The 22,702-nt window shown below is 55.1% G+C and overlaps 4 protein-coding genes across 11 annotated transcripts in view; 2 read left to right on the forward strand and 2 right to left on the reverse strand.

The window, feature by feature from the left end:
* Positions 1-6,193, forward strand: PRSS53 (serine protease 53). 3 transcript variants are annotated; one of them, XM_045461847.1, is made up of 11 exons: positions 1-388; positions 1,828-1,848; positions 1,954-2,116; positions 2,443-2,708; positions 2,855-3,009; positions 3,167-3,386; positions 4,367-4,517; positions 4,604-4,848; positions 4,931-5,076; positions 5,303-5,519; positions 5,807-6,193. In XM_045461847.1, exons 1-11 carry the CDS (start codon positions 379-381, stop codon positions 5,824-5,826), a joined length of 1,614 nt encoding a protein of 537 aa, XP_045317803.1. In that variant the 5' UTR covers positions 1-378; the 3' UTR covers positions 5,827-6,193. The 3 variants fall into 3 exon arrangements, with proteins under 3 accessions (XP_045317803.1, XP_045317802.1, XP_045317804.1); XM_045461846.1 differs by lacking the exon at positions 1-388 and adding an exon at positions 397-901; XM_045461848.1 differs by lacking the exons at positions 1-388; positions 5,303-5,519 and adding an exon at positions 397-901.
* On the reverse strand, positions 6,117-15,451 carry ZNF646 (zinc finger protein 646). 3 transcript variants are annotated; one of them, XM_045461840.1, is made up of 3 exons: positions 15,345-15,451; positions 8,018-13,446; positions 6,117-6,717 (listed from the first exon to the last, which is right to left on the reverse strand). In XM_045461840.1, exons 2-3 carry the CDS (start codon positions 13,362-13,364, stop codon positions 6,596-6,598), a joined length of 5,469 nt encoding a protein of 1,822 aa, XP_045317796.1. In that variant the 5' UTR covers positions 13,365-13,446; positions 15,345-15,451; the 3' UTR covers positions 6,117-6,595. The 3 variants fall into 3 exon arrangements, with proteins under 3 accessions (XP_045317796.1, XP_045317795.1, XP_045317794.1); XM_045461839.1 differs by lacking the exon at positions 15,345-15,451 and adding an exon at positions 14,694-14,999; XM_045461838.1 differs by lacking the exon at positions 15,345-15,451 and adding an exon at positions 14,605-14,999.
* The window catches only part of ZNF668 (zinc finger protein 668), a 9,785-nt gene continuing 2,448 nt past the window's right edge, over positions 15,366-22,702 (forward strand). Inside the window, exons 1-3 of one of the 4 annotated variants that reach the window (XM_045461842.1) lie at positions 15,593-15,666; positions 17,508-17,558; positions 21,627-22,298. In XM_045461842.1, the coding sequence (XP_045317798.1) occupies positions 21,649-22,298 (650 nt within the window). In that variant the 5' untranslated portion in view covers positions 15,593-15,666; positions 17,508-17,558; positions 21,627-21,648. Of the gene's footprint in view, positions 15,479-15,528; positions 15,667-17,507; positions 17,559-21,626; positions 22,299-22,702 lie in introns of those variants that run through there. The other 3 variants (XM_045461844.1, XM_045461841.1, XM_045461845.1) reach the window with 3 other exon arrangements.
* Positions 17,472-22,702, reverse strand: part of STX4 (syntaxin 4) — a 27,985-nt gene continuing 22,754 nt past the window's right edge. Inside the window, exon 13 of the transcript XR_006708397.1 lies at positions 17,472-17,765. The gene's annotated coding sequence lies outside the window, so the exon portion shown is untranslated. The remainder of the gene's footprint in view (positions 17,766-22,702) is intronic.

A 22,702-nucleotide genomic window follows, 5' to 3' on the forward strand; every position in this document is an offset into this window, starting at 1 on the left:
AGCCCAGCATGGGGCTTGAACCCACAAACTGTGAGATCATGACCTGAGCCAAAGTCGGATGCCTAACCGACTGAGCCACCCAGGTGCCCCACCAGTGTCTATGCTCTTAACACAGCTTCCTCTGTGTTGGGGTCAGGTTTCCTGAACAGTTGGGGCTGGCCTGAGTTAGAAGTCAGAAAGAGAAAAAGAATGCACACTAAGTGTTCTTCCCTCCTGATTGAGTCTTCCACCACCTGTAAGAAACGTAGGCACCACTGTAACCCTGTTTCCTGGGGAGGCAGCAGAGACGTGTTGAGATTTTCCAGGCTCATTGCCAGGAAGTAGCAGAGAGCCCCAGCCCTCAATACTCAGCCCTGCACACACTGCCACTGAAGCAAGATGGGAGAAGGTATGTGAAACCCACCTGCACGTGGGCCTGGGGGAGAGGTGGGGAAGCTAAAATAGAGGGACTGGGAGGGTCTGCCCACAGTGCCCTTCCCAGTTCCCAGAGGACGACTTCCATGCTGGGAGCAAGTTTGCTCTATGTTGGACTCTAAGGTTTTTACATTCAACAATTCTGAGTTTTTCAGACAAGGCACATAGGGGCTAATTGTCCAAGGTCACTCACATAGTACATGGGGAAACTGGGATTTGAATCAAGGCAGTCTGGCCATGGCTGAGGCGCAGAGAGGGGTGGTGAATGGCCCAGGGTAACACAGTCACAACCCCAGAGCTAGGAGCTGCTGGCTCCCTTCTGGCACTTGACTCCTAGCCAACTGGGGGGCGGAGCAGAGGTGGAGCTAGGGAGACCCAGGTGGCCTCTCTGAAAACCAGACTACAGGCGGCAGAGTGGCCTGGAGCAGCATGAAGCAGAGCTGGGGACCAGAGCTGCTCATCCTGGGAGCAGTGGTTCTCCTGGAGGGTGAGCCACCCATGTTCGGGTAGGGGAGTGGTATGGTAGGTGTTCAGGGGCCACCCTCTGCCCCAGCAGCCTTGCAGCCTGGTGTGTATGTGAGGGGGCATGCCTAGGGGAGCGATGGTCTGCCTGTGGCGATGTAACCATGTCTGGCTGTGTATCAGAGGAGGTGTACGTGGCCACCTTTGTCAAAACGGGTGTGATTTTCTTGGGCTAGATTACAATCTATGTCTGCAGTCATTATGCCTGTGTGTGTACCCTGTGCCCGTCTGCCTATCTACTTCCAGAATGACCTTAGGCAAGTTCTGGGGGCCCTTTGGCCTCAGTCTCCCCGTCTCTACATATGTCCCATCTTTCCTGGCCCAGATGTTTCTGTGCCTGTGATGGGGAAGAGGCAGGGTAGGGGATCCTTTGGTAAAGTCTCTGGTGGTTTGTGGAAAGGTGGGGGAGTCTGAGTTGTCAGAACAAGGGTGGGGACTCTCAATCTCTTGGAGCCCTCCCCCACTCAGACATGACGTCGGCCTCTAATCCTTCCTCTTAGGCCTTCACGACTGAGGGCACAATTAAGCTAATGCTCTCCACATATACAGGCCGCCTCCCTGACTCAGTGGCGGGGGCTGGAGTTAGGGGATCTGAAGCCTGGAGGAAGTTTGGACTAGTCCCAAGATGAACCCTGGCCCTGCTTCTCAGACTCAGGAGTGCTGAGCACAGCTGAGGGAGGAGAATTAATTACTGAGTGTACGCTCTGAATAGGTTCCAATAAAAGCTGTTTCTTGGCCTCATATATTTTCATTCTGGGAGGGGCTGGTAAGGTAGCCACACAGTCATAGGCAAGGACCCAGGGCCCATCCCCCCAAACCTATCCCTTCCGCCAAGGCTGGGCCATGCAGGTAAGGCTCCCCTAAGTCTCATCTGTGTCTCTCTCTTCCCAGGTCTTCAAGCAGCTCAGCACGGTAAGCTTTGGGGATATGCGGCCAGGCCTTCCTTAGGTCTGGCTTGGGCCTGTGATGAGGGAAGGACAGGGACCTTCTGTCATTCTGATCCACCCCTCTCCACAGTATGTGGGCAGCGTGGCCCTGGCCCCCCTGAGCCTCAGGAGGGCATCACAGCACCTGGTGAGTGGCCCTGGCAAGCCAGTGTGAGGAGGCGGGGGGTCCACATCTGCAGCGGATCCCTGGTGGCAGATACCTGGGTCCTCACTGCTGCCCACTGCTTTGAAAAGTGAGTCATGGCTGGGGTCAGAGTTTCCGACTTTTGGGGGTGGGGTGGGTGATATGTCCTCCAAACTCTGTAAAACTGACTCCTGCCCCTAGAATCACAATGTATCATTTACTGAAAGTGTGCCATGTGCCAGGTACACATTATCAAGTTAAGTTAAGCCTTGGTAGAAGATTTACAAATGAGAAAGCTGAGGTTGGGAGAGGGAAGGACCTTGCTTAAAGCTCTGGGCTGATTTTTGTCCATCTTTCACCTACCTGGTGGTGTCCCGGTTGGTGTCACTGTCCCCCTTTGCATTCAATGCCTTGGCCTTATCCCTCCCCTTCCAGGGCAGCAGTGACAGAACTGAACTCCTGGTCAGTTGTCCTGGGTTCTCTGCAACGTGAGGGGCTGAGCCCAGGGGCTGAGGAGGTGGGGGTGACCACCCTGCAGCTGCCGAGGGCCTATAACCACTACAGCCAAGGCTCAGACCTGGCCCTGCTCCGACTCGCCCACCCCATGGCCCGCACACCCCTCTGCTTGCCTCAGTCTACCCATCGCTTTCCTTTTGGGACCTCCTGCTGGGCTACTGGCTGGGATCAGGACACCAATGATGGTAAGTGCTGTCCCAGACTGAATCCCAGAGAGGCACTATGCTTGCCCAAGGTCACGCAGCCTCAGCTGCCAACCATCCCTGTGCTCAGTCAGATTTGTACCTCCCCACCCCCCCCACCCCCCCACCAACTCTCTTTCTTTTGCCAGCTCCCAGGACCCTACGGAATCTGCGCCTGCGTCTAATCAGCCGTCCCACGTGTAACTGTCTCTACAACCGGCTGCACCAGCGGCTGCTGGCCAGCCCAGCTCGGCCTGGGATGCTGTGTGGGGGCGCCCAGCCTGGGGTGCAGGGGCCCTGTCAGGTCTGATGGGGAAGATGACAAGGGAGCAGAAGGGGAGGAGGCCTAGCCCTGAGCTGGGTGCTTGATCCACAGGGAGGGTGGACCTGCTGCTGTTAAAGGGGGTCTGTCCGTGGCTGGGGCTGAAGTGTCTATACTTGACTCCTTTTCCCTGCTCCAGGGAGATTCTGGGGGCCCCGTGCTGTGCCGTGAGCCTGATGGACATTGGGTTCAGGCTGGGATCATCAGCTTTGCATCAAGCTGTGCCCAAGAAGACACTCCTGTGTTGCTGACCAACATGGCTGCTCACAGCTCCTGGCTGCAGGCTCGAGCTCAGGGGGCAGCCTTCCTGTCCCAGAACCCAGAGACCCCAGAGATCAGTGATGAGGACAGCTGTGTAGGTATGAGCAGGGGATGTTAGGAGTGGGACGTGTTCTGGGCAGCAGACAGAAGCACAGTGAAGCAAGTTTCAGCTCAGAACAGAGAATTGGTACAGAGCAGTCACACATTGCTGGGGGCTAACTAGGGGGGCATTTAAGGCCCCTTTCAGCCTCTAAGATGGGAATCATTCCATTTAAGGGCTGAAGGGGCACAGATACCTCAGAACTTCGTGCATTTAAAAAAATTTTTTTAATGTTTATTTATTTTTGAGTGAGACACAAGAGTGTGAGTGGGAGAGAGTCAGAGAGAGAGGGAGACACAGAATCCGAAACAGGCTCCAGGCTCCAAGCTATCAACACAGAGCCTGATGCGGGGCTTGAACTCACGAACGGGGAGATCATACCTGAGCTGAAGTCAGATGCTTAACCGACCGAACCACCCCAGCACCCCTAGAACTTTGTGTATTTAGAGTTTAGGTATGAAGAGGGATCTCTGAGATCTGATTGAAGGTTGTGGAGGTAAGCTGCAAGTTTCCAAGCAGGGACCCAGTGAGAATGGACAGGGCAGGCTCCCGCTCAGGATTCTGGCATTAAGTAACTAACATGTAAATTGCATGCAAAATTATTCCTGGAACAAAGTTGTATCTTGATGGTTAAGAGAAGTACTAGTGAGCCAGGAATTCTGGGGCCAGTCCAAGCCCGGAGGGGCACAGACAGAGAATAATGAGCAGGGCCACTCCCATGAGGCTAGACCATCAGGGTTTAAAAGCTTAGGCCCTCCCTGTTTTTTGAGACTTAAGTCGGCTACCTGCCTGTGGTTACTGAGCTAGAAAGTCACTTAACCTTTCTGGAACTTTGGTTACTTTGGTAATGAGGGTAACAAAATCCAATTTAAGAGGATATTGTGAGGATTTGATAGTACGTGGGAAGCGCTTAGCACAGGGCCAGGCATGCGGTGAGCACTTAGCAAGAAGGCAGATGATGTAATCTGTCTGTTCCAGCCTGTGGATCCTTGAGGAGAGGAGGTCCCCAGGCAGGAGCCCCCTCCCCATGGCCCTGGGATGCCAGGCTGAAGCACCAGGGGAAGCTGGCCTGTGGTGGAGCCCTGGTGTCAGAGGAGGTAGTGCTGACTGCTGCCCACTGCTTCATTGGGTGAGCCATGTCTCTCTTGCCTTCATGCCCATGCCTTCGCTGGCAGGCCTGCCACTCGATGCTGTCAATGATGCCTCTCTGCACAGGCGCCAGACCCCAGAGGAATGGAGCATAGGGCTGGGGACCGGACCAGAGGAACGGGGCCTGAAGCAGCTCATCCTACATGGGGCTTATACCCACCCAGAGGGGGGCTACGATGTGGCACTCCTGCTGCTGGCCCAACCTGTGACACTGGGCCCCAGCCTTCGGCCCCTCTGCCTGCCATATGCCGACCACCACCTGCCTGATGGGGAACATGGCTGGGTCCTGGGGCTGCCCCGCCAAGAAGCAGGTATGTAGGACAGGCCCATCAGCAGCTGTCCATCCATCCTAGAGGCTGTCGGGGCAGCTGGGTCTTTTCCCTTGCCCTATAGGTGCCAGCTCCCCTCAGACAGTGCCTGTGACCCTCTTGGGACCCAGGGCCTGCAGCCGGCTGCATACAGCTCTTGGGAGCGACAGTGTCCCCATTCTGCCAGGAATGGTGTGTACCAGTGTTGTGGGTGAGCCGCCCCACTGTGAGGTGAGCCCCCCCACTGTGAGGTGAGCCCCAGTCCTCCAAACCTTACTCCACAGACCCCTGGCATCTTTATCCTGTAACTCACAGACCCGCCTCGCACTTGAAATTGGGCCTTTCTGCCAAGTGGCTCCCAAAGAGCCAGAGCCTCATCCCAGCCCCAAGCCCCTTCTGCCCCCACAGCTGCCTAGGGAAAAGAGGAAGTCACCCAGTGTCACCTGACTCCTGACAGGGCCTGTCCGGGGCACCACTGGTGCACGAGGTGAGGGGCACATGGTTCCTGGCTGGGCTACACAGCTTTGGAGATGCCTGCCAAGGCCCTGCAAGGCCTGCAGTCTTCGCGGCACTTCCCGCCTATGAGAACTGGGTCAGCAGTTTGGACTGGCAGGTCTATTTTGCTGAGGAGCCAGAGCCCGAGGCAGAGACTGGAAGCTGCTTGGCTAACATGAGTACGTGGCCCTGGGGCCTCCCTGCTAACAGTTCCCTCTCCAGACCCATTCTCTCTCAATCCAGGGAAAGATCTGTTCTGACCCAACCTCTTGCTGCCCTGGGTGGGGTAGTGGATATAATTCTGGTTCCTCATCATTGTGACTTGGAGCAGGCCTCAACTTCTTCAAACCTCAGTTTTCTCATCTGTCATAGGGGTTAAAGTAGCACCTTCTTCCTCTTCCTTCCAGGGAGGGAAGAAAAGTTTTGAGGATGAGGCCAACCCCACCCTCCTTCCTCTTCCTGACAGGCAAACCAGCTGGCTGTTGACAGGTGGCTCTGGGATGCTGCAGACGCAGTGAGACAATTCCTGCATCACTGCCCCTGTACCTCCCCCATTCCCTCCACCCACGCATGATTCCAGGCACTGGGGCAGGCCCAGCAGCCCCGTGGGCTCTGGGAAGGAGCACGCCTGGACCGGCAACTGCCCTTACTCCCCACCCTGCAGGCCAGGGAGATGTCGCCTGTGGATGCTTCCCTACGCCCAGCTCCGCCGTCCGACGCAGGCGTCCCCAGCCTTCCCTAGTCTTCCTCCCCTCAGATATGATCACACCAGCCGCTTACTTTGAAATTTGCTTTTTTTGGGGGGGAGCAATTTTCCTTTTTTTTAAACTTAAATAAATTGTTACAAAATAGACTTTAGAAAATAAGTTACAAATTGTAGCAAAAGGCTCCCCTTCCATAGGCAACATTCCCACCTGTGGCTCTCTGAATCCACCTCTCCCTCTTGTTGGAATCTGGCTGGTGACAGCGGCCCCACATTGTGGCAGAGCCTGGCACCGGGTTTCTTGCAGGGCTGGTCATAGGGAAGAGCATAATGACAAAGGCTGGGGAAAGGAGAGCCTTCAAGGACAGGGATATGAGGAACACCTTAGCCCTTCCATGGGCAAGAGGCCAGATCTGGGTCCTCTTCACAGCAGGAGAGGGAAATAAGAGATGGGGATGCCTAACTACTCCTGAGCAAAACATGGAGATCAAGCCTTTCCCTACAACCCGCCCACCCACCCCGCCCGTATTCTGATCTTTGGAGACTTGAAGTTCAGAGGGAGAAGCTGAGGTCTGCAGGCCACTGGGGTGAAGGATCCAGAAGTGGGGTCGTGGGGGTAGGTGGAGGGGGCAATGACAGGTCCCGTCTGCCCGCTGCTGGTGCCTTTGGGGCTCCTGGGGAGAAAGAGAGGAGGTCACTGACTGAGGCCGGCAAACCCCACACAGCTTGCACCCCCTCCCTAGCCTGCAGGCCATTCTGCTGCTACCCCCAACCCCAGAGGCCTGCATGTAAACTAATGATTTTTCCAGGCCTAACTGGCTCCTCACTCATTCCCTTGAGGTCACAAGAAATCTTTTATCCTGAAAGCCATCTTGTCAGCTCTCTCACGATACTCTCACCCACCATCCCCTCCTTCCCTGATCATTTCTGGTCAAGGGCCCGCCATCTTGGGGATACCCACCCTTGGTTGCCACTAAATGGAATAGATCCTGGGAGAAGGCCTACAGATCTCTAGAGGAGGCAGAACACATGAGCCCAGGGCTCAAGAACAGACTGAGGAAACAGGCTGCCCCACTCCCACACAGCCTCATCCTTCAGTCGGGCTGGGTGGAGTGACTTTCCATGGAAATTCCCCCTGATAGAGGATGGGAGATAGGGGCTAATGACTGTTGTTGCCTCAGCTAGGCCTGGCTTCAAAGAAACAATTATCTGTGACTCAATCCTCCAGTTAAAGGTGTGCTGGAGGGAATGGGGGTATGCAGGTGGAAAAAGTGGTTTGGTTGGCTCCTAAAAAGGAGATGCACAGCAGAGAGAAGAAAGGGTAAAGGGTTCAATATAGGGAAGAGACATGAGGCAGTATCAATACCTAAGGACCAAAGGTCTAGTTTCCAAGAAGAGAGGAGGGGGACTAGAGACAAAATTCAGAGAAAGAGGGACAGGGAGCTGGGGGCCAACCAGTGACCAGTTTCCCTGACCAGGTCAGCACAAAACACAAAGCAGTCCAATCTGGGGGTGCCTCCTAACCCCATTCTTCACCCTCTTGCTCCCTGCCTACTTAGGGAAAGAGCACCACCTACGCCATTTTTCTCTGGAAATCATTCCTTTACTGGCTGGATCAGGAGTTTCCAGATATAGTAGACACATGGCTGCCTCCCCTCCCCAAACAAAAAGCCCATTCTTCTTTGGTTCCTGCATGGCAACTGTCTCTGCCCCTGCCCACAACCACCCCCTCCCCCCAGCCCACTGTCCAACCCACCATGCTGTTTACCTGACTCAGGAGTTCTGATCTCTGCCCTCACCAGGCAGCATCCTCAGACCAGTTTCCTCCATATCCAATTCCCCACCCTCCACTCCTGCACAACCTCTTGGAAGCCATGTGCCCCTCTCCTCTCACTCCTTGTCCCCCCACCCCCACTCTGCCCACCTACTCTGGAGCCCTTCCGTCCTCTGCCCAAGCCATTCATGTCCCCGTACCAGAGCTGGCCACTGTCCATTCCTCCTGGTGCTGCTGCTGGTGCTGCTGGAAGCTGATTCGGCGGCGGAAGTGGCGGGGACAATGAGGGCAGGTGAAGGGCCCCTCCCGGGGTGCATGGACTCGTCCATGACCCTCCAGCCGGGCAGCTGTCCGGAAGGCCTTGCCACAGATGCTACAGCGGTGGCGCTTGGGGTCTGTGTGGGTCCTGCCATGGTTCTTAAGGGACAGCAGGTTAGGTAGAAGTTTGGGGCAGAGGGAACAGGGATAGAGTCCAGTGGTGTGGGCCTTCTGATGGTTCAGCAGGCTACCGGCATGGCGGTAGGAACGCCCACACTGGGCACAACGGAAGGGCCGTTCCTCGTCTTCAGCCACTGTGGACTTTACTCCTTGCCCCCCATTAGCACTCCCAGTATTCTCTCCTGGGGTCCTGGGAGGTTCTGATGGGGCCTTTTGGATTTCCCCTTGGCCAGGGAGATCCACCTCATCCTTCACAGCCCCACCTTCAGGACCTCTGGCCTCCTCTCTCAGGGGTGGCATCTGACCGAGGCCGCTGGCATGTGTGTGTAGGTGGTTGGCTAGTTCATGATGGGACTGAAAGGCCATACCACACTCAGGGCAGGCAAAGGTCTGGGCATCTATGTGGTTGTGGCTGTGGGTCTTAGTGACCACAGGATTCAAGAACTCCTTGGAGCAGAGCAGGCAACAGTGGCGGTCTGTCTTGGAAGTGCTATGGCAGTCCAAAGGGTCTTCCGAGTGGCAGTATGTCTTGCCACAGTGGCTGCAGGAAAAGGTGTGACTCTCTTGACGGAGCTGAGGTTGGCTGTCTCCATCGTCCCAGCTATCCACTGGACTCAGACTAGGTCCATTGGACTGGCTGTTGCCAAGGTGGCAAGGACTCTTGGGGATGCTGTTCCCTGACTCTTCTTCTGGCTTGGTCAGTATATGACCCTGAGGAACCCAATCTCCACCATGATCCACTGGTCCCCCATCTCCTTGCCTCCCTTCTGCATTCCCCATGTCCCAGGATACCAGTTCTGTGGCTTCTGAACTTGTTGCCCTGATGGGGCTCAGACTCTGCCCCCCCAGCCTCCTGGCTCCATCCTCCAGCTGGAGAACTGACTCAGTACCACCTGATGTGTCCTCTAGTCCCTGGTCATTAGCCAGGTTCCCCTCACTGCCCTCTGTGCCATTTGGACCTCTCAGACCACTTTTGGTATCCTCCTCATGCTCTCGCAGGTGCTGCTCCAAAGATCCCCGGCCAGGGAAGCCTCGGCCACAGAGGGCACAGCGCACAGCTGCTCGCCGAGATAGCCCTGCTCGCCGCCGCCGGCTCTCTGAGTGCAGCCTCTGGTGGTCCTTTAGGGCCATGCTGTTGGAGTAGGTCTTGGGGCAGGTGGGACAGCTGTACTGGCCTGTGTCGTGGCTGCGCCGGTGGTTTAGGAGGCTGCCAGCATGGCGGTAGGTCCGTCCACACTGCCCACACCGGAAGGGCCGATCTTCCCGAATCAGCTTCCGAGTGCCCCCGCTCCCACCCCGCTCAACATGCACCCGCTGGTGGCTGGCCAGCTGTTTCCGCAGGCGGAAGGCCTTCCCACATTCGCTGCAGCGGAAACGCCGGGGATCTGCATGGATGCGCCGGTGGTTTTTGAGAGACATGAGGTTTGAGAAGCCTTTGGAGCAGGCCTGGCAGCCAAAGTGTCCAGTCTGGTGGCTCTGCCGGTGATTGATGAGGCTGCCAGCGTGCTTGTACGACCGGCCGCACACCTCACAGCTGAAGGGCCGCTCAGAGCTGGCCTCAGTCTGGCAGCTCTTCTCTGCGGTCTCCAACCTTGGCTCCACCTCCTCCCCCTTCACAGCGGCCTCCTCCCACTCCTCCTCTTTCACCCTTGCCACCTCCTCCAAGGGTTCCACTTTAAGTTCCTCCTGAAACTTTCCCACATCTGCCTGCCCCAGCCCTTCTTCTGCCATGTTCTGGGGCTCGCTGCTGCCTCCTGCCTCTGGCACGGGCCCCACTTGGGGCTCAGAGCCTTTGCAGCGGGGGTGGTTTCGCAGATGATTACGGTAGGCAGCCAGGTTGGGGTAGCAGCGGGAGCAGACAGGGCAGATGAAGTCTCCAGTCTGATGGATCTTGCGGTGGTTCACCAGGCTGCCCCCATGGCGGTAGGTCTTGCCACACTGGTTGCAGCGGAAGGGGCGGGGTTGGGCCTCCAGTGAACTTTCCCCACCTTGCATGCAAAGGTTGTCTACAACCATGGCACCTACTCCCTCTCCAGACTTTGTGTCCCCACCCTCCCCAGAGAGGCAGGCCACTGCGTCCTCAAAGACATGGTCATGGTCTGCAACCCTTCCCATAGCATCACCTGACTCTAAGTGGCTGGGAGACTTGTCTACGGTGTTCCCAGAACTCTGACTTTGGTGGTGACGCTCCAAGCTCCCTAGGTCATCATAGGTCTGACCACAGCAGCCACAGATGTGCCCATAGCCAGCTCCATCCAGTGCCTCCACCTCCCGCTGCAGCTGATTCAACAGCTCTGCTTCTGAGAGCTGCAGTGGAGGGCTACGGGTGGAGGCTGCCCCTGATGCTCCTTCCTCTTCCCCCTCCTCCTCTGAACCCTCAGTCATGCCAGAGGAGTCATGAGCTTGGCGCCGGTGAAGCCTGTAACCGGCCCGTCCTGGGAAGATCATGCCACAAAGGCAGCAGAGGAAAGGCTGTGCAGGGGCTGCCTCCCCGGGCCCATGGTTCTGGAAGTGGCTGCGCAGGGCAGGCAGTGAGTCAAACTCCTTCGGGCAGAGAGAGCACTGATAGATGCCTGGGGGGTGGCAGGGCCTATGGCTCAGCAGGCCAGTGACATGAGGGAAAGAATGCCCACAGTCAGAACACGTGTGGGAGACCTCAGCCGGCCAGCTAGTGACAGCTTCAGGAGGGTGGCAAGAGGAGCTGGGCTGGTCAGTGGCTAGTTTCTCGCCTTCACCCACCCCACTGAGATCATCACAGAAGCGAGTCCCATTGCTTTCCTCAACATCTGGGATGTCCAAGTTGTCAAGGAAACAAGCCTCCTTCTTTTCCAGTCCTTCCTCAGTAACTCTGCTCTCTTTATCACCCTGGAAACAGGCCTCATCCCTCTCAAGCCCACATCTATCCCTTTCAGTGTCAGCCTGCAAACGGCCCCCATCACTTTCCAAGTTGCCTTGGGCTACATTAGGACTTCCCCCTGAAGGGTCTTGCGGACAGTCCAGGCCCTCACTGTTTTCCACCAACTCCTGGGCCCAGCTCCCGCCGGATGGGATTTTGGCTTCTCCCCCACTGCCAGCACTGCTAGCTCGCCTCCGGTGCTGCTTGCTCCACCGCCCACTGTGGCGTCGCAAATGGTTCTTCATGGCGGCCATAGTGTGGAAGTGCTTGGCACAGGCCCCACAACTGAAGTCCCCCGTCTGGTGGGTCTGCCTGTGGTTGATAAGGCTGCCTGAGTGACGATAGCTCTTTCCACAATCTTGGCATGCGAAAGCCCGAGGAGGGGACACCCTAGTCTCTGTCTTGCTGTCTTCCCTTTCCCCATGGGTCCGGCCATGATGTTCAAGGCTCTCAGCATCTTCAAAGAGCATCCCACACATGCTACATATCTGTGGTGCTGTCCTATCAGCTGCTGGGGGGACATCAGTGGTCTCCTCTTTGTGTTTGCACCCATGTCCCTGATCAGTGGGTGGGGCTGCTTCTGCTTCCATGGGGTCAGGCGGGAGGTCTACCTTGAGGTGGCTGGGGGGACCCTCAGCCCCTGGGCCTGCACTGCGGCGAGCAGCTTTGCAATGTACCCGCACATGGTTCCGCAGGGCCATAAGGTTAGGATACTTGCGGGGACAGAGTGAGCACTGGTACTCTCCTGTCCGATGGCTGTGGCGGTGGTTCACCAGGCTCCCCCGGTGGCGGTAAGCCCGACCACACTCATCACACTTATAGGGGCGGTGGTCCAGGGTGGTGGTGGGGACCTCTTCATCTTTGTGGGTGGTATCAGCCAGAGGCAGGGGAGCTGGTGGCACTGATGGCTGCCCGTCCTCCCCAGCTCCTTGCCGGGGTCTGTGATGAGCCCGCACATGGTTTTTGAGGGCAGCTGCATTGAACAGCTGCTTGGAACAGATGGAGCAGGGGTAGACACCAGTCTGGTGGCTCTTGCGATGGTTGATGAGGCTCCCAGCATGGCGGTAAGTACGGCCACAGTCTCCACAACGGAAAGGCCGATACTCCTCTAGGCCACTGTCCTCTAGCTCCCCAGAGGTGCTGAGCTCCCCAGAGCAGTTCAGCGTCTGTGTACTAGGGAGCTGATCCTGGCTGCTCTCATCTGTGTGCCCGTTGGTTGTGGGCATCTCTTTCTCTTCCCATAGCCGCTCTTGCCTTTCACCCTCATGGGACTGTTGGTGTTCCAGCAGCTCTCGGGGGATCCTAAAGGCACGGGGACAGTGGGGACACTGGTAAGGCTGATACTGGGCATGGAGTCGGGAGTGGTTCTTCAGAGCCATGAGGTTAGAGAACTCTTTGAAGCAGATGGCACAAGGGTAGATGCCCAAGGTGTGGCTCTGGCGGTGGTTCGTGAGGCTCCCAGCATGCTTGTATGTCTTGCCACATTGACTGCACTTGTACCGCCGTTCTTCCTCAGCAGGAGGGGACTGAGTGGGCTCCTGGCCCCCTGTGAAATTCACTACCGATTCAGCCAAATACTGTTCCAAATTGCTAAGGAGGTTGCTGGCTGGGGTGGGGAGCGGGGTGGCTCTGGTAGAATTGGTAGTGGGCCCCCAGCGCTCTGCACCCTCCTCTGAATCTGGCTGGCTTTCCCAGCCTTCTCTTTGTCGGGTGGGTGGATCTTCCCAAGTGCTCAAAGCTGCCCTGGGGTCAGGCCCAGACTCACAGCCAAAGGTCTCTTCCTCATGTTTTTTCTGGCTTGTCCAGCTTTCCCCAGGGCTGAGCCTGTGGTCCCTGGAGTCAGAGGATGCTGTCTCCCCTTGAAGATGTGGAATGACTTCCTTGGAGCGGGGAGGCCGGCGCCTACGGCGGCCCTCCGGAGCATGAGTCCTCATGTGGCTCTTGAGGGCCACGGGATTGGTAAAGTCCTTGCCACAGGTGGTACAGGGGAAAAGTCCAGTCTCGTGGGTCCGGCGGTGGTTGACCAAGCTCCCTGGGTGACGGTAGCCCCTCCCACACTGCTGACAGCGGTAGGGCCGAGGGATGCTGTCTGCCTCCTCACTGTCCTGCTTGGAAGATGGATGGAGCAGCTCGCGGTGCCTGGACAGTTCCGGAAGACTAGGAAAGTGGCGCCGACAGTCAGAGCAGCTGAGTGAGGTGGGCACGTCCTCCATGGGGCAGTGTGGCAGAAACCTGGAGGTTCAGGAAGAGCAGGCAGGTGGCAGCAGCATCTTCCTCTGATGGAGGGGCCAAGGCCTAGGAAGAGGGGGTAGTGGTCAGAAGGAAGACCTGAATTAACTTTGCCTCTTGGCTCTATAAGCAGCAAGATCATCAGAGGTCACAGAAATGTTCCCCAAGCAGTAATGCCCAGGGACTTGCTTTCTCTTGGATTTAAGGCCTCCTGCACATAAGCTCCCCAAATATGAGAGCTCCCCTAGGCCTAACTCATCCTAGAGGTATAGATAAGAAAACTAAAGTCTAGAGGGATGCAACCTACCACAGACCTACCAACCTACCTCTGTTCATCAGACCAAATCCACAAAATCTAACCTTCTCCTCTCTATAATTCTGGAGCAACCAACCAACCTACCTCCTGTGACATATTCAAAGGAAACCTGAAACTTTTCTAGGACCTTCAATGTGAGAAGTCTAATTCTCTCTCCTTGATCCCTCAGCTAAACAGAGTAGCCTAGAGACATTGAAAAGCAGCCTTTTTCTCCAGTTGACAGCTGAGGATGTGAGAGGTGGGGGCTTAAAGCCCTCTTCAGAGAATGGGCTGGCCTGTTCCCTCACCTCCCCTATTCCTTTCAGGGTCACAAAGTCTCTTTTCTAAAAACTCTCTTGGCCACTTCCTTCACCTACTTCCTCTGAGTCCAAATCATCTTCTACCTTGGAAATTCCAACCCATTTCTGGTTGCTCTTCACCCCCTACCTTTTTTCTTTCCTACACCTCCTCACTATACCCTCACCATCCCTTATTTTTTCTATCTTGTCTCAAGATACTTATGACAACAACGCATGCTGAGTATTACCATGTGCGGAGCACTGTGCTAAGTAAAGAACGTTCGTTGTGTCGCTTAATCCTCACAACACCCTGCAGTGCCTCCTTAGTCCAGTTTACATAGAAGCAAACCCACTGACTCAAGCAATTTTCTTTCCAAAGCCCTTACTCTTTCCATAGCAGGCCCCCGTGTCTCCTATATCACATTGGCCTTCGCTGACTCTTGATTCTTCACTCCCATGGGATCCCTATATGTACAACTCATATCTCCGGATCTAAAGCCCCTCCAAACCTGCTCCTCGACTTCTCAACTCACAAAGCCCCTTCGCTTGAGCCCCTTCTCCTGATCAACCACCAACCAGGTCTTCTCGCCTCACTCATCTCCTCGGCCAATTTCTTCTCAGCACCCCTACCTCACTCGAGTGGCCCCTTTTCGTTCCCGCCGCGGATGAGTCCGTTGGGGACCGCGAACGGGAGCGCGCCTGCGCACTGGGACCCTCACCCTAACTGCAGCCGCGCGCCCCAAGGGGTGGCTGTGGGGGGCTCTTGCGCTCCCACAGACGCACACTCCGCCAGGGCTCCTGGGAGGTGGGAAGGGAAGGGAAAAGGGAAAGGGGAAAACGGAGAAGGAAGGAGGTAGAGGAAAGAAGGCGCAGCTGGCTCGAGCCAGGAGTCTACCCCCAGCTCCGCGGACACTTCCTATTGTTACTAGGAAACAGGAAGTGTCCTAGCCGCAAAAGGTTCCCCCCGAAACCTCTGCCTGGAGAACACTTCCTGTGCCGCCTCCAAGCAGCAGTTGTACACAGACACACTTCCGGGGCTAAGGGAGAGGTAGCTGAAACGCGACTCTGACTCCGCCCACGAGGGTCAAAATTCTGCGTTGTTTTGCATTAGTCTAAGCCACGCTTCCGGCAAGAGCTGCGAAAATCGTTCCGGTGCATATTGGCTGAAAGCAGAAGAGGAAAAAAAAGGGTTCTGCTGTTCTGGCCTCAGTACTTTGGCGACACTTTTCGTGGGGCTCCCTGAAAACAACTTCCCAATACAGATGGAGGGAGCTTCATTCACTCCTCGCTACTGAGGGAGATGTGGTGGAATATAAGTGGATTTCGGTGCTACAAAGCTTGCGCATGGCCCTTCTGTATTCCCGCCTTCCAGTTCTTGGTGATCTGGCCCCAAGATAGCAATAATCCGGTATATGCCGTAAACCTGTCTGGAGTCCTCTGTCGTTAGCACCCACAGAGACCCCTTTAAAGATGTTGCTCCGCCACTTTCACCTGCAGTGCTCGGGTAAACTTTGCCTTCCTCCCTAGCTGGGAAAGCTCCCTCCCACTTCCGCTTTCCGGCCCCGCCTCTCCCTCCCCCTCCTCCCCCCCCCCCCGCTGGGTCCTAGCGCCTGCCCCTCCCTGGCAGTGTCCGGGCTCCGTCGGTCAGAGCAGCTGCCGCAGACGCCACGGAGCCAGCCCAAGTTCGTTGAGGTAGGAAACGCTGGCGCGAAGCCGCAGGGACGCCCCGGGCCGCCCCAGCGCAGACGCAGTCCGAGAGGCCTCAGTTTCCCTGTGGGTGCAGAGGGCGGATAGGGTTGGCCTGGCGCGAGAAGCGCGGGCGGGGCGGGAGGAGTGCGGCCCCGGGAGGGCGCAGTCGGGCTCCGGCCCAGCGGGTCCTAGAACCCGCCGGCTGTCCCCGCGGGCCGGCTGCTGTGGACGTCTGGGCTCGGCTGGCACAGCTGCCCGCCTTGCGCGGTGCGGGCCTTGGGGGTCCTAGAGCCCGCCATGTTGCGGGCTTTTGTCCCAGGCGCGCGGCCCGCCTAACAAGGTCCCCAGCGCCTGCGGCACCCCTCCCCGGCCGAGGTCCTGGCCGCCCCTCCCGCGGTCCTAGAGAACGCCATCTTGCAGGCCTTTGTCCAGCGTCCAGTCCTTGGCCCATTCATTTGTTCATTCTCTCATTCTTCGTTCGCTCCTTCTTGCCTCGTTCTCCGAGGCCCCGTTTTCCCAGCCTTCGGAGACGAGTCAGCCTAGGGTCCTGCCCTGCGGGGTTGTCTGTCTGGTGGGAGCGCCGACAGATAGACTGTTGCAGAGAGCGAGAAGCGCCGGGTTTCTGCTGCTCTCGGCCCCTTCTCACCACGTCTCCTAGGCCCTAACGCCCTTCGAACTCCGACGAACCTCAGAGACCCCATTTAACTAATGAGAAAACTGAGGCCCAGGGCACCGTGGCGTCCTTACCTCTACTGCCTTTTAAGTATTTTTGAGGGCACTGAGAAAGCAGGTATTTGAAGGATGCAAAAGAATTTTCCCATGGGAGAAGGCGAGCAAGGGCTGCTGAGGCAGAGAGAACTGCAAGTGGAGATGCATTTAGGTGAAAAAGTTTGAGAATTGAGTCTGGAGCTTAGTTCGCTGTTGGGAGGGGGACACACTGCGGCTGGAGCTGAGGCTGAAAAAGTAGGTTAGGATTAGGTTGTGAACTGACCAGTTTGGAGGCCTAGGAGATGATTAGCTTTCACTTCTGCACAGTTCTCAGTTCCCCATCCATCATCTCACCAAATCTCAATGGCTCAAAGGCCTTACTGGCATCTACTTGTTTACACATGGGGAGACCAAAATGCAGAGAAGAGAAAAAGCAGCTCCTTTTTTTTTTTTTTTAAACCTCATCCTTGCTCACAGCGTCATAGCCTAAGCTGTCTGGGAATTAAATCCCTGCATCTCTGGCATTTTACAGCCTGGTCAGGCAGCAGGCCCGCGTCCCCCTCCTAAGCCAGTAGTGAAGCAAAGAGAAACCTCCCTCACCAGAGCAATGAACCCACTATGGGATAATGGGGCGATTTTTGGAACTTGTGAAATTGGAAAGGCAGAGAAATTTGGTTAATAAATAGCTGCTGGCAGACATTCTCACAAACACCTACTATAGGGGAGGCAGAAGCAATAGGCCTGGGTTTGAATTCTGTCTCAGAGGTTGATTCATTCACTTTGTTTTGGGGCACCAATCACAGTTTTAGGTATAGAGGATATAAAATAATAAAGGTTCCTGGCTCTTTGCCAGCCTAGACTCTGGTGTTGGAGACAGAAAGTTAACAATCAAGCTATAAAACGTGTAAGTGCTACCAAAGCAACAGTCAGGACAGAGAGCAGAAATTTGGGAGGCAGACCACCTGACTTTGAATACTGGCTGTAACCATGACCGGTTACTTCATTTCTGTGTGTCTCAGTATCCTTGTCTGTAAAATGGGGAAGATAATACTGTTTAACTTAATCCGTTCAGGCTAACCATGACAAAAACCCCACAAGACTGAAGGGCTTAAACAACAGAAATTTATTTCTCACAGTTCTGGAGGCTGGGAAGTCCAAGATCAAGATGCTGGCCAATTCAGTTCCTGGTGAGGACTCTTTTCCTGACTTGTAGATGTCCACCTTCTTGTTATGTCCTCACATGGCTTTCTCCATACATGTGCGCATTCAGTTCATAGGAAACTTCTAGGCAGTTGTGAGGCTTAACTTGAGTAGTACACACAAATGCATAGAATGAAACCTGGCCCATGATAACCTTGCAAGGAATGTTATCCAGATGAGCACCGTAAGGGGAACTAAAGAGGAGGAGCAAGAATGCAGATAGCATTAAGAAAGGCGGCCAGGAGGAGCACCTGGGTGGCTCAGTCGGTTGAGCGTCAGACTCTTGGTTTTAGCTCAGGTCATGATCTGAGAGTTTCATGAGTTCAAGCCCCAAGTTGGGCTCTGCACTGGCAGCATGGAATCTGCTTGGGATTCTGTCTCTCCTTCTCTCTCCGCCCACCTCCCCCTGCACTCACACGGTCTCTGTCTCTCTCAGAATACATAAACTTAAAAAGAAAAAGAAAGGTAGTCAGGAAAGCCTTGTTTGAGGAGGTGACAGGGAGCTGAGGCCCAAATGAAATCAAAGAGATAGCTACACAATGATCCTTGGGGAATAGTGGTTCTGGCAGAGGGGACTACTAGTACAAAGGCCCTGAGGTGGGAAGGAATTTAGCTATTTTTGGAAAAGAAAGGCAGCCTGTGTGAGTGGAGCCTAGTGACACCATGAAATGGAGGGGAAGGTGAGGTAGGCAGGAGTTAGATCATTCGGGGCCTTGCTAGCCATGGAAAAGATACTGGTCTTTGTCTTAGGAGCAGTGGAAAGTCCCCTGATTTGTCTCATAAACTTGAAGTAAATGAAGACTGGTAGAGAAAGAACCCAGGGGCCTGAAGACTTGGATTTGAGTCTGTGCCTCTTGACTAGTTAGGTGTGCTTGTAAAGTGTTTTTCCTTACTGGGGCCTTAACCTCCGTATATGAAAAAGAGGTGTCATAGTGCCTCTTCTAGAAGCTTTGTGAAGACCCAAAGATGCGTCTTTGCTTCGTAAGTGTTGGTTGGCATGGCCCTGAGAGGATGTTTAAAGTACAGCTTTCTGGGGCGCCTGGGTGGCTCAGTCGGTTAAGCGGCTGACTTCGGCTCAGGTCACGATCTCGCGGTCAGTGAGTTCAAGCCCCGCGTTGGGCTCTGTGCTGACAGCTCAGAGCCTGGAGCCTGTTTCAGATTCTGTGTCTCCCTCTCTCTGCCCCTCCCCCGTTCATGCTCTGTCTCTCTCTGTCTCAAAAATAAACAAACGTTAAAAAAATAAATAAATAAAGTACAGCTTTCTGAGTCCATCCTCATGCTCCCTGGATGATTATTCTCATGCAGGGGACGGGGTTCACAGACCTGACTTGGAGAAACATAACTCTAGGGAGTGATGGGTGGAAGAGTCCTCAGTGAGCAATGAAGTGAGGAGCTAATGGTGGGATTTAGACGGGAGCCTAGCCCACAGAGCCCTCTGCTCTTTATGGAGCTGGGCACCTGTTGGGACCAGCCTACTTCCCTACCTTTTCCCCAGGAAAGTGCTTCCCTACCTTTTCCCCAGGGAAGTGCTTCAGGAGGAGAGATGTATACCTCCAGCTCTCTGATTTCTGGTTCACAGGTGGGAACACTGAGGCCCAGAGCTCAGAACGCAGGGGTCAAGCCCTCTGAGAGGGAAACAGACGTAAAGGGTGCTGGTTCTGGTCTCAAGGCAGTTCTACAGGGATGAGAGAAGGTAAAGATATGGCCTGAATTCAGGGTTCTGGTCACTGTAAGGTTGGCCCAGCAGCAGACAAGTCTGGGAGGGCCCAGACGACTGAACAAGGGCCCAGCAACTCAAGGCAAGTTAAACATCTGATTCAAGTCCCAGCTGTTGAGTCTAGCTTTGTGACCATGGCTAGTCACTAAATCCCTTGGAACCTCAGTTCATTTGTTTGTAAAACGAGGATAAGATCTCTGTCTCAGGAAGCTGTAAGAGAACTAAATAAGGTAGCGTGCTCAGCAAAGTGTCTGGCTCTCAGAAGACTCTCAGTAATTGAGGGCATTTATTCATATCATATCACTTCCATTCAGCCTTCATCCAACCCTGTGAGGTAAGTACTATTATTACTTCCATTTTTCAGATGAGAAAATTGAGGTCCTGTGGCATAAAGTAGATGTCACAAGGTCACTGCTAGGAAGTGAGTGAGGCAAGATTCAAAGCCAGGCAGTCTGGTTTCAGAGACGGGACACTTAACCACAATGCTGCATTGTTTCTCTGGGCCTCCGTTCCCATCTCTGTAAAAAAGGAATCTATATAATAGAACTTTTATTGCGATGTTGACGTGAAGTTTGAGTTAATATATGTAAAGAGCTTAGGAAACTGCCTTTTATTTAGCAAGTGCTCAGTAAATGTGAGCTATCTTTTTTATTAAAGAGAAACTTTATCAGGCAGTCTGTCCAGAGATGGTCTGGAAAGGAGGTAGTGACTGCCTCATCCAGAGACAGGGAAGGATCCCCTGGGAACTGTAGGGGGAAATTCAAACCACGGGGAAGGTTGGTCCTCAAGCCCTTTAACTCACCTTCCAGCACCAGCACGTAGTGGGAAAAGTGAAAAGAACCAAGCTGAGGGTGGAACAGAGTTGTGTGGGATTGGGGCCAAAAACCAGAGGGGAAATGCAGGAAGAGCTTCCTGGGGGGAGTGTGGCTCAAAGGAAGGATTGGTGGGATTTGTAACAGCCAGGAAGGACCTGAGAGTTTGCGTGGTATGATGGAAGTCATGGAAAGTTATTGAGCAGGGGACAAAGTGTCACATGATACTTTATGAAGAAGCTGTCTGTGCACATAGCAGATGATGTGTGTAGGGGTGGGGACTGAGGCAGGGCCACTAGGCAGAAGGGTGCTGACTATAAAGATGCAGCCCTGGCTGGGTCAGAACTTCCTCCCTGGGTCAGAACTTCAAAGCCACCAAACCCTGAGGTATACAGATGAGGAAACAGGCCTAGAAAGGAGCAGTAGAACTCAGGCTTCTTACCTCCCAGACTGGATTCTGCACACACCTGGCTCCCCTGCCCTGTCTATAGCAGCATCCTCCCTCCCCCTGGCCACCCCCAGCAGCTGCTGCTGAGCCCTTCCTAAGTGGATCTGCCCATAATCCTCTTCTTTTCATCCCCTAGGGAGGATGAGCTGGTGTTAAGACTAATGCAGCCATTAATCCTATTTCCTCCCAGCCTTGATCCCCAGGAGCAGCTGGATGGAGGGTGTCTGGGCTATGAATGAGAAAGAAGGGGGCTTATCCAGAGCAGGTGTCCCAGGAGGCCAGGCTAAATCAGATATATTGATTATACTGAGACACATGTAATTGCTAGCAATGGCTCAAGCCACCTTGAGAGTAACTCAGCTCCCCATTACCAGAGCTATGGGAGCAGGAGCTCAACAGCAATTCCAGAGCAGAGGGTGGACCAGGATTCCTGTCTAGGGTGGAGTACCTTACAGCTGTGCAAGGCCAGAATTCTGTGTGAACAGTTGCTGCCTCTGAAAGCTAACTAACCAGAAGGGAAAGACAAAATACATACACTGGGGACCTACTTCTTCCAGACAGACAGTGCCAATCACCAGTTAGCCCACTGGTTCTGCCTTCTTCTGGACCTACCTCTGTCTTCTCTGGGCACTTGGCAACCTTCAAGTCTGACCCACATCTACGTAGCCTCTGTGTCTGCAGGCATGCATAGGACTCTGTGTCCTGGCACAGGCCTTAGATGCTGAGCTGGAAAAGGAAGATGGTGAGATGGATGAAACCTGGGCCTTCTGGGAATGTGCAGGGTTTGGAAAAGCCCAGAGGCTGGGGAGAGAAGTGCAGGTGCACATTTTGATAACTCCAGACTCCTCTCTTAGACCCTCAGAGGTTACCTGGTCCAACTTCTTTCCTCAATGAACAGACCAGACAGGAAACTTGAGTGCGGAGTGTTAGACCCAGGAGTGTTTGGAAAGAAGGATGTGGCCATCCCCCATGGGAAATGCTGGTAAGACAGAACTCCTCTCTGAGGCCTTGTTAAGGATAGAGGCCTTAGAGAATGGCAGAAGGATGTGGCTTGTATCTAACTTTGCTTCTTTCCTAGAGAAGCTCCGCCCTCTGAGGCCATGGAGGTGGAGTCTACGGAGGCCCGGTCATCCTCCGCCCTCGGCTACAAGAGATCCGGCCGTCGCTACAAGTGCCTGTCCTGTACTAAGACATTTCCAAATGCGCCCAGGGCAGCGCGGCACGCTGCCACCCATGGTCCTGTAGACTACACAGAGGAGGTGGCGGAAACGAAGCTGAAGCCGGAGACAGAACCCAAAGCAGAGGATGCCAGCGGGGACAAGGTGTCAAGTGCATCGGCAAAGCCTCGGCCTTATGCATGCCCGCTGTGCCCCAAGGCCTATAAAACGGCACCTGAGCTGCGCAGTCACGGTCGCAGCCACACTGGTGAAAAGCCCTTCCCTTGCCCCGAGTGTGGCCGCCGCTTTATGCAGCCAGTGTGCCTGCGTGTGCACCTGGCCTCTCATGCTGGCGAGCTGCCCTTCCGCTGTGCTCACTGCCCCAAGGCCTATGGCGCGCTCTCCAAGCTCAAGATTCACCAGCGTGGTCACACGGGCGAGCGGCCCTATGCTTGCTCCGATTGCGGCAAGAGCTTCGCCGACCCTTCCGTGTTCCGCAAGCACCGGCGCACCCACGCGGGCCTGCGGCCCTACGGCTGCGAGCGCTGCGGCAAGGCCTACGCTGAGCTCAAGGACCTACGCAACCATGAGCGGTGAGGGTGCGGTGCTGTGGTGAGGGAGCCGGGGTTGGGAAGAACCGACCAGGGGCGGAGGAGGGAGGGATATGGCGCAACAGCGGTGGCCCTGTGACCAACCGGGCGTGGGGTTGAGGCTCAAAGAGGGAAAAGAGCCAATGGGAAGGTGAGTGGGGCTGGGCCGTGGGGAGAAGCTGGTGCCCCTGGTTGGGCAGGGGCGGGGCAGACTGTGTTGGGAGGGAGCCCTGGAGGATTCCCTTGGGATCTGATTGGCCTGGGTCCGACTGGAAAGGGGACCCGCTGGAAGCTGGAAGTTGGGCCACCGGGAGGGTCTCTGGTGGAGGTTAGTAGGTGGGAGTGGGGTCTGGCTCTTGGTGGGGTCTTATCTGGGATCTAGACACCTAGCCTGAAGATTCCCTACT

The sequence above is a fragment of the Leopardus geoffroyi genome, chromosome E3, assembly GCF_018350155.1.
Source record: "Leopardus geoffroyi isolate Oge1 chromosome E3, O.geoffroyi_Oge1_pat1.0, whole genome shotgun sequence".
In the NCBI taxonomy this organism is placed as follows: Eukaryota; Metazoa; Chordata; class Mammalia; order Carnivora; family Felidae; genus Leopardus; species Leopardus geoffroyi.